The sequence below is a fragment of the Pecten maximus genome, chromosome 8 (assembly GCF_902652985.1).
Source record: "Pecten maximus chromosome 8, xPecMax1.1, whole genome shotgun sequence".
Taxonomy (NCBI): domain Eukaryota; kingdom Metazoa; phylum Mollusca; class Bivalvia; order Pectinida; family Pectinidae; genus Pecten; species Pecten maximus.
In genome coordinates this window covers 45,130,966-45,141,396 of record NC_047022.1, presented here as the reverse complement: position 1 = coordinate 45,141,396, position 10,431 = coordinate 45,130,966, and the positions used below count along the sequence as shown (strand labels likewise).

At 35.7% G+C, this 10,431-nt stretch overlaps 1 protein-coding gene across 1 annotated transcript; it reads left to right on the top strand.

Moving 5' to 3' along the window:
- Positions 1-594: 594 nt before the first annotated feature.
- On the top strand, positions 595-9,281 carry LOC117333659 (60S ribosomal protein L6-like). Its single transcript, XM_033893067.1, has 5 exons — positions 595-828; positions 2,357-2,497; positions 3,479-3,527; positions 6,186-6,370; positions 9,072-9,281. The coding sequence occupies exons 1-5, from the start codon at positions 724-726 to the stop codon at positions 9,231-9,233; spliced, it is 642 nt and encodes a 213-aa protein (XP_033748958.1). The 5' UTR covers positions 595-723; the 3' UTR covers positions 9,234-9,281.
- Positions 9,282-10,431: the final 1,150 nt, after the last annotated feature.

The following is a 10,431-nucleotide window of genomic DNA, read 5'->3' as shown; positions in this document are numbered from 1 at the left end:
CCTAATATATCTTGCATATCACATCACATCAAAACCTGCAACTTATCCAGAAGCGTACACAATTATCTAATTAATATCTGGAAAAATCGATATTACCGATTGAGTTTTCGACAAGTTCAGAAATTTTCGATGAAAATGTCTATTTACCCATGTGAACATGTTTACAAATTCTGCTCACTATAAATCACCGGCTGCAGAGGGTATTATATTAATCGATGCATTTGCTCGAGTCTTTAAAAGGTTTTCTTCGAAGAGGAAAAACTCTTCTGATTGCCATTTGTTAATTGATTCTCATTCGAAACTTTAAGACTGGCATCTTATAACATCGGGTGTATCTTCTGGACAGGGTTTCATTGGTGACAGTGAGCGAAGAATATACATTATAGAAGGTCTAGTATATTCCTCATATATATATATCAATGTAAGTTGAATGTAAGTCAACGTGAAGCGGTGATCACAGTGGAAAATGTGGATGTAGTTCCAGTCCTGTACCTGAATATACAGATCATCTTTGTGTGGCAGGCGCAGAGCCTTGCATACTATCCCAATAACATTTCTTATTTGAAATAATGATAATATACTTGTGCAAGTTTTAATACTTGGTAACCAGGTGGGGGTATCCCTGTCAGACACACATGACTGCAGCATACATTACATATCGCATTACAGGGGCCACAATACGTCAATTTTACAGCTGTTAAAAAAATACTTTTTTTGTTACAGATGGCTCCTCGTAAGAAGGTTACCAAGACCCCAGCTCGTATGATCACCAAAGACATTGGTGGTGATAAAAATGGCGGAAAAAGAACTGTCAGGATCAACCGCATGGTAAAACTTTTCAACAAGATCATTGCAAAACTAAATGTTGGCAAATGGTGGTTTCTTACTCACCTGTTTGCATACATGCCATATTTTTGGGAGACCAATAAGGGAGATTGATGATTATTTTAAGGGATTTTTGCCTAAAATAAGGGAGATTTGTGCGCGACATAAATATCGACATTTTTTTAGCAATTAACTAATTTTGAAAGTGATCAAGAATATTTGTATTTATTTTAGATATTAATCATATTGTATATGCAAACAACAAAAAGTTGTATAAGGTAAAAAATGCAATAAGTATACATTCAGATTCTGATGATATGAATTTTTTTTTCTGATTTTTTTTATGCAACACAAAAAGTTTCACAGCTTTATGCATATTGCATAACAGCATTTGAAAAGGGTATATTATAATTACATGTAGCTAAAGATTAAGACAAGCAAGTTATTCATTTATCAGTTTGGATTTTCTTAAAATTAGAAAGCTTGATCCACTCCGAGGGAACACATCAGTTGTAAAAATCACCATGAAATGTATACCTTATGTTGGACCATTTAGATATAAAAATATTCCAAGTGTGCAAGTGTATAGATGAAATTATGAGAACGGAAGATGTTAATGTTAGGAAACTGCAGTAAATCTTATCACTATCATTCTAGATTTTGTATATTGTCTCTGTCATGGACTGTACAGTCATTGTAAACACCATGATTGACCACTTTGTAACGACCAACAGATGTGCTAATTTTGATAGTTTTCTAAAAGAAAATATCGGATTTCATCTTGCTATCACTGATCAACGATACACATGGTAAATGAAAAACACGTGTGATTTTGCGTCTGACCAGACTGAGACTCTGCATCAATTATCATCATCAAAGTATGGTCCTAAAAGAAAACAAACCATAATTCAAGTCTGTTAGCTAAGGAGGTTAAAGTTGTTTGTAAGCGACTTGCCTTTATTTCATGGTGATATATATTCTAGCGCAAACATTACACTAGCCAGAGCTTCGTGTGAAAGCCGTGTCCAACAGGCGCCATTTTGATTGAGTGATCACGTGAACAGATGGATCACGTGATCGGTAAATTTAGCCAAATCTCGCGAGAAAAACACTGAATTGTAAACAAAAATGGCGTCGGCAAAAATACCGGAGGGAATTACAAAATACGGGAATTTTGGCTCTCCTGCCGGGAGGAAATAAATGACTTGAAAATAAGGGAGATTTTGTCTCACGCCGGGAGGTATGGCATGTATGTGTTTGAGTGTTCAGACAACCTTGAGGAACACACCACACTCTGTGTCCACCTATGTAGTAGCCTCAAAAAGTCAAAACAGAACTTGTTTACAAATGTATGTTACAAATACATACATTCAGTGGTGTATGTTCTTGAATCAAAGACAAATTTGGAAGGACCACTTGTCCTGAGTTGGAAGTTATGATAAATGTTGGAAAAATTCAAACCCTGCAGACATGAAATTTATTGGCCCAAGCCATAAACTGGAGAAATCATACTCTTTTTCTTCTATTACAGTCCCGGTACTACCCAACAGAGGATAGGCCAAGAAAGTTAAGAAGTACCAAGACTGCTTTCTCTTCTCACAAGCACTCTGTCAGATCCTCCATCACACCTGGAACTGTCTTGATTATTGTGGCTGGACGTCACAAGGGAAAGGTACTATATTAACAGTCTAAAAATTAATGATGAGTCAATAATTGTAATTTTTCATAATCGGTCATCCTATTTATCCTATTTCGATGTGTTTTAGTTAAAACAAATATCACAACTTATGAAAGGGCAGTGTAGTTTACATAATTAAGATGATGCTTTTCATTTATATACAAATTCAAGGTAACTTCAGCTTTTTCAAGTGAAATTTACAAATATATATTAAAACTGACTGCAAAATAGTGATTTTTGTGTCACCTTCAAAAGGCAGGCGACATTAAGGTATCACTAAGTCGTCGCAGCACACATGTATCCTTGTCATAACTAAGATCAAACTCAAACTTCATGCAGATCAGTTCTTCCTTACCACAAATGCTTTCTTGGGATTGCTTTTCATGTACAAAGGTGAAGGTCAATGTTATTGAAAATAGAAATAAAAATTCTGTGCAATATTAAGTTCTATTGGCCCAATCAAACTCAAACTTCATACAGACCATCCTTACCAAAAATGCTTGCTTAGTATTGCTTTTTATGTCTGAAGGTCAAGGTCACTTACTAATGATATAATTTTTGTTTCCATGCGGTTTTTCCTTGCAACAAGTGCTTGCATGAGATTGGTTTTTTTTACTGGTCCAAAGGTCAAGGTCACTGTTACTATAGATAGAAAATCTTTTTCCGTGCAATAACTTTAAAATCACCAAACTTTATGTGAGGGAACACATCCTCTTCTGCAGTTAGCTGATTATATGTAATCAACTATATTGGATATCATGTCCATTTATAACAAACAAGTGGTTATGGGTATGTCCATCACTATGCAGCTATTTAAATATTCTGATTAAATCTTGAATAATGTCTACTAATTTAAAATCAAGTGCACAACTAATACCAATCAATATTTAAAATCAAGTTCACAACTAATACCAATCAATATGTACTATTTCACATGAAGGAAGCAATCATGTGGTTTTTATTTTCCAATTTCAGAGGGTGGTATTCCTGAAACAACTGAACTCTGGTCTTCTTTTGGTAACAGGTGAGTTGAATCTTATACATTTGTTTATCACTTTGTAGTAGCACCAGCAAGCTTACCTAAGGGCTATTCAATTGAAATATCTACCTTACCCCAGGACTCAGCAATAAATCACTTTGCATGGTTGGATTACCTTCCTATTACTTCTATGTAATTAATTAGATAAATTCTATAGATTGTACCCCCTAACAAAACCTGGAGTCTGGCGTGGGGTAGATGTTTTATTATATATATTCTATAGATTGTACCCCCTAACAAAACCTGGAGTCTGGCGTGGGGTAGATGTTTTATTGGACAAGCCCCAAGTATCATCCCCTGTCATCTGGTTCTTTAGGGTTTAACATTAAAAGAAGTTGCTTGCAGCTCTATTGAAATCAAAATTAAAAAGTTTAAGCATTGTATCTTGGTTGCTGTAACGGACTACTTGAAATATGAAACAAGTACTGTAATTTCTGTAAAAGGCAGTCACAACAGACGTGAAAGCATTTACACCCTTAACCCTTTGCCACATGCAGGTTATAACACTTCAGCACTCTGTGCCAATAGTGCAAAGATACATTGTTGCAATGCAACATTATTGCGCTGACTGAAATATATACATACACCATCTCAATGGCGGTTTTTGAGAAATTAAGCTTTGTTTTGATTAATTTTTCTAAACCTAATTTTGAAAGTGAAATAGTTGTTTTAGACATTTTTAGTAAGTTACAATTATGTTCAGAATTTCTTAAATTTGAATTCTGTGCTATTTTCTTTATAAAACCAACAACACATAACCACGAAATCAGCTGTATACAAACAGAACAGAAAAATTTCAAAATATTTTGACAATGTAATTTATAATTCAGTGAATTCCTGTACATGAAATGATTCAACATTAACTCCCAAATGAAACAAACTGAATTTTCAAAGTTTTCACAAGAATATTTCAACAGTTCAGGCTTAAGCCTAGAATATTTTATATCCGATGTCGCGACGAAGGAATGTGTATCCGACCATTTTGGGTCAAATCTACCTTCGTTTTTCAAATGCCGGCGAGCGTAGTTATTAGTGTGTCGAGCTATGGTGGAAACTGATTCTCATTGAAGAAAAGGTAGAAATAATCAATGGGACTTGCAGTATCAACATCAAAAGTTTCTGGAAGTTCTGGCCCCGTTTCCCTAACAAAATCATTTACTGTGATCGGCAAAAAATCTCTGTCAACATTACCTAATGGCGGCGGTACAACTAGTCGCCGTTCGTCCTCATTTTCGGACTCGTTATCTGTTGACAGTTCATTTAGAACATCGTTAAGATCAATATCTGACTCAATGTATTCAGGTCCAAAGCCATCGAACTCTAAATTATCATCATCGTCGTCAAAAATGTCGCGCAAAATCGTAGCCACAGCCGCCATCACGCCTCGTTGTTGTCACACTTTTCTACACTCATGACTCACACTTTCTAGGTTAATTTATTCAAAAACTTTCGTATGAATGACGTGTACAAATCTGATTGGTCGATGCATTGATATCTTCTTAAAATAGTATCAGGGATTTCCAGATAGGTGTCGCTCTCAATCACGGGATTTTCCATGTCTAAGTTTACCGAACCGGCATGGCGTCGAGAGGCGCTTACATTGAGATAACGTAGAGGCGTCGAGAAGCGCTTACATGGAGATAATGCAGAGGCGTCGAGAAGCGCTTACATGTGGCAAGGGGTAAAGGCGTCCAGAGGCGCTTACATGTGGCAAAGGGTTAACCCATAAGGATACGGAGTATGTTGATTAGGGTTGGAATTCCCCAAAAGGTGTAGCAACGTTACCACCATTTCTATGTTAACATCCTAGCTTTACTTGAAGTTTTGTTTCCAAATGTTTCATGTTTGTTATGCCTGTTGGAAAGTCGAAATCAGAATAAAATAATTGACTTAAGATTTGATTAATGGCGAATTATGAGTTTCCTAATAAAATGTTTAGTAGCTGTTCTAGACTCAAATATCCTTAGCAACTGATATGGATTAAGAAGCAAACAAAAAAATCTTCAATTCAAGGACTGATAAGAAAAAAAGGTAGTCACATTTTGTCAATACTATAAGTTGAGAGGAAAACTGTTCAGAAAAGATTAGACTTAACAGAACTGATATTAACATCATTCACTTCATAAGATTTCATATAAGGTTTTAAGATTAAAGAATGTTTCCTATTAAAAAGATGTCTTTTGCTAAGTCTTCGACTCCAAAGTAAAAATGGTATTGAAGTAGATAGGTTGTGTCCAGGGTTCACATAGATTACCCTGGCTATTCATATGGTTTGACTAATTATGTACAGATGGCCAATATCATGTGACTAATATCTGCCTGTCATGTTTGTACCTGCCCGACAAATTTGAAAATTATGGTATGGCATTGTCTGTCCATCCACTTACATGATGTTAACTTTTGTCTCTTAGAATTTTCAACAAATCTTTTTCAACTTTGTATACATTATGATTATGATCATGATATGAAACTGTGCCTTTCTCAAAAGAATTCTGATTCTGTAGTTTTTGCTTAAGTTATTCCCATTTGTTTATCTCAATATTCATTTTTTTGTCCCTAGATCTCCTACATTTTTTTACCAATATGTTGAAGTGTTTCCTCATAAAACAATTTTGATTCAACAAAGAAAATCAATTATTTCAGGTCCCTTCCATCTCAATGGGTGCCCTCTGCGCAGGATCAACCAGATTTACGTTATTGCAACCAAAACAAAGATTGACATCAGTGGTGTGAAGCTGCCGGACAGACTAAATGATGCTTACTTCAAGAGACAAAAACTCAGGCGTCCCAGGCATACTGAGGGTGAAATTTTTGATACAAAGAAAGAGGTAAATACAGTCTATAAAGACGGCGAGTAGTGATGGGAATCACTTGTAAAGTCGTTATCAATCACCACTTTACACAAGTCTGTGACAAGTGACCGATGATTAATCATGAAACTAGTAATAAACTAGTGAAATAATTCTTGTTTGTTTTAAAGTCCATTTTCATGCCTTAAGTTCTAATAACCACTTGTGGTTATCCCTAGGGGGAAAAACATCTTTTAAAAGTTATTAACAAAATTTAAGCGATTATGCATTCTATTGCCAGTTACGTTATGCATTATTGTATGCATTATTGCAAAGTCAAGTTACAAAAAAAAATACAATCGATTTTTATAATCGAGTGTCAACTCCTAAAGTACAAAACAGATTTTAACCAAACTTGGCATGAAGTTATGCCCAACTAAAATAAACACAAGTCAATTAACAATATAATCAGGAGTGTTGGATATTTGTTACCGAACTGTTGTACAATTGCAGTATTGGATGGTGTATATCATATAAATTATTGGTGTCTTACAGCGCTGCGCGCTGAAGTGTGTACGGTACTTTTTCAATAGTAGTACAGCAACTGTTGATTGTATTGAATCGCCAACCGATAAGCTTGAAACAATGTATCGACCTTCCTGATTGGTTCTGTGCCGAATGAGGCGGGGCGAACACGGAGTATGTACTGTACCAGGTCCGTGGCTGTGTATACACACGTGTGCGATTATATATAATTACATGACTATGCAAAACAACGACAACTTTTACGTTAAGTTTTAAGCATTTAATAAAGATCTGGTACTCGTTGAACACATGGGTTGTTACACACATATATATGCCATGTTGTTATGAACAACTTATATGATACCTTCCGTGATTATACATATCCACACTGTCGGAAAAATCCAGACATGAACGAAGCGGGGAAATCCAGAGCATCTTAAATACTTGGTTTACATTTCTTTTTGAATTCGATGAATTCCATAACATCTTGAATCACCTTTTTACTTTTCAGTGGTTTCCGTTTGACGACAGGCGCTAAAGACTTAGTCGCATAAAAAATCTTTATAATTTTGCGACATCCTGATTAGACAAACCGGTCTTATCACTGATGGCTGAATATGAGAGTCCTTCTGAATGTAGATTATAAATAGTTTTTTCTCGTTTTTTTATCTTCACTTTTCCCTCTGGTGTAAACACGGCCCTTGGAATTTTACATGTTTGAAGTAGTACGTTATATGCGTACCGTCGTGTACACCGTCTAGACCTATAGTTTCCCTGTTTTTTTGTCAGACATGTAAGTAACCAAGGTGATTTGCATTACATGTATAAGCTCACAACTACATGTGTATAACTGCAACTTGCAAGGTTTAACCAGCTAAATTTACAATATATCTAATATTTATACAGTTAAATGTTTATTATGCAGATGTTCTTTCAATATGGACAACACAGTCAGTGTATTTTGAAAATTACGCACGTATTGATTGATGATCGTCAAGCTAACCAGCCCTTCGAACTTTGTCACCAGCTGACCAGGTCGACCCTTCAGTTCGGTGATATATTTTCCCAATACACTGATTTGAGAGTGGGAAAGTCCATTGTATAGGGTAGATAGCATTTGCACTTCCTTTCACACCTCGTGTACAAGCTAAACTATCTGGGTCACGATAGCGATTCAGTTTACATGTAATTTGGAAGGGTCAAACATCAGACAAAACTGGGTTCCGGAGCACAGGGGCTTGGCACGATGGTGATGACGTTCCATATATGTATGTATAGTATATACATAAAGAATACATGGTCAGTGTCTTAAAATATAAGCTGTATTTTGGCGAGGGTAAAGAAATCGCCACTTTTGTCTTTCTGTCCCGAGCCAGAAATACAGCTTATATTTTAAAACACTGACTATGTATTCTATTTATCCTCCAACAGTCATGAAAATAATCATCAAAAATAATCATTTTTATGTGAAACGGTGTCAAATATCACAGAAATATGTTCGTCTTTTAAACGTAGTTTCACTTTGAAGTAGGTCAGTCGAACTGACGCACGTGCTAAGATTCCAAAATACAGCTGTTTTCCGTCACTGCCGTATATACAGCAAAAATATATATACGGTGGGTGTATTCCGACAATGCGGTGGCAGTTGCAGGATAAATTCATATATGGACCTTCATTTATAAACTTGTCACTGAATATTTCACTTGAAGAACATTTTCATAACCGCCATTCTCGCAAGTTTACTCATGTGCACACGAGTGCTGAGAAAGGTGTGTGCATTCAGTTCGACCAATCAAATCAACGCTTACTCAGCGCGATCGACTTTGTTAGAGTACTGTCGATACACAGTAATGTAGTACCAATACCTGTCGTACTTGTGTTACACTTTGACCGTACACACTTCAGCGCGCAGCGCTGTAATATTGTCATTCATAAAATGTAATAATTGACTGGATTAGATAGGATTACACTCAGCAATAGCCTACTCAACTTAGACGCCCATGGGGGGTATTAGCTATCCCTTGGAACACAACTCTAGTTAAACTTATTTTTTGCCCAGGAGACCAGGACACATAAGTTAGACTGTCACCTTGTTGCAGGACAAGGAAACTGTGTTTGTTAGCAAGCAATTTAAGTTCAGGCCTGGCGTATTACTAGATGGTAAATGGTAACAAAATTGTTAGACACCACTCATATTATGCCTTTTATGTTGCAGGTGTATCAAGTCAGTGATGATCGTAAACAAGATCAGGTGGATGTAGACAAACAGGTCCTCGAAGTTATCCGAAAAAACAAGGAGAAGAAACTTCTGTTCGGATACCTTGGTGCCATGTTTTCTCTAGGGAACAAACAGTTTCCTCACGAAATGGTCTTCTAAATTATATGTAAAGTTCTTCATGCCACATAAAGAAGTTGGGAGAAATCATCTTGTTTTTCTTATTATTTTTGATTGATTACTTCTACAATAGATTAACTCAAAACAATTATCTACAATAGATTAACTCAAAACAATTGTCTACAATAGGTTTACTTATAATAATTGTCTACAATAGGTTTACTTATAATAATTGTCTACAATAGGTTTACTTATAATAATTGTGACAATGACAATGACAATGACAATATTTTATTCTCATAAACATATAAAGTGTAGAGAATTATATACATACAAAATTTGTACAGGACATATGATATAATACATCGATACATTTGTTAAGCAAGAGATTATCTTAAATATTGTTGAGTCGTATACTTATTTCTTTAATTTCACAAGTGATTTCAATTCATCGTCTACTACAACATTAAAAAGTGTATTAAATTTGAATGTACTTGGTCTTTCATAATAGTATCTAGATATATATTTTTTTCTGTTTAATGCTATTTGATGATCGCTGCAATTAAATAGATAATGGAATTCGTCTCCTATTTCATTCAGGTTACACAGACTACAGATTCTATTTTCTCTTGGGATGTTATTCCATCTTCCGTATTCGATTGGTAATTTAATGTTACAAGTTCGAAATTTACAATAGGAATTAGCTAGCTTAGGAGGGAGGTCAAGTAGATATTTTTCTAAACTTAAATCATGTTTATAAATTCTGTAATTGGTCCCTTTCGGAGAATTGAAAACGTCATTTTTCCAATTACATATGAACAAATTTCTTAGGGTATGAAAAACAGTATTTTTTAAGCAGCGTATACTAGTAAATTCATGGTTTTCAAAAACATCTAATAAATTACATTCTTCAAAAATATTTTTAGGTCATCTGACCCGAAGGGTCAGGATGACCTATAGTCATCATGCTTCGTCCGTCGTCGTGCGCCGTCCGCCGGCTGCCGGCTGCCGTCCGCCGTGCGCCGTGCGTAAACTTTTCACATTTCAAACTTCTTCTCAAGTTCCACCTGTGGGATTGAGCTGAAACTTGTCTGAAATGATCCTGAGATGGTCCTGACCAAGTGTTGTTATTTTTCGGGTAGATCCGAAATCCAAGATGGCCGCCATAGCCGCCATTTTGAAAACACATTTTAAACTTCTTCTCATGTTCCACCAGTGCTATTGAGCTGAAACTTGCCTG

Excerpts from the sequence above, each read along its gene's own strand:
- LOC117333659 (XM_033893067.1), top strand. The coding sequence starts at position 724 with ATGGCTCCTCGTAAGAAGGTTACCAAGACCCCAGCTCGTATGATCACC. Across the intron at positions 3,528-6,185 it reads TGGTCTTCTTTTGGTAACAG|GTCCCTTCCATCTCAATGGG; the intron begins GTGAGTTGAATC and ends CAATTATTTCAG. Across the intron at positions 6,371-9,071 it reads TTTTTGATACAAAGAAAGAG|GTGTATCAAGTCAGTGATGA; the intron begins GTAAATACAGTC and ends TTTATGTTGCAG.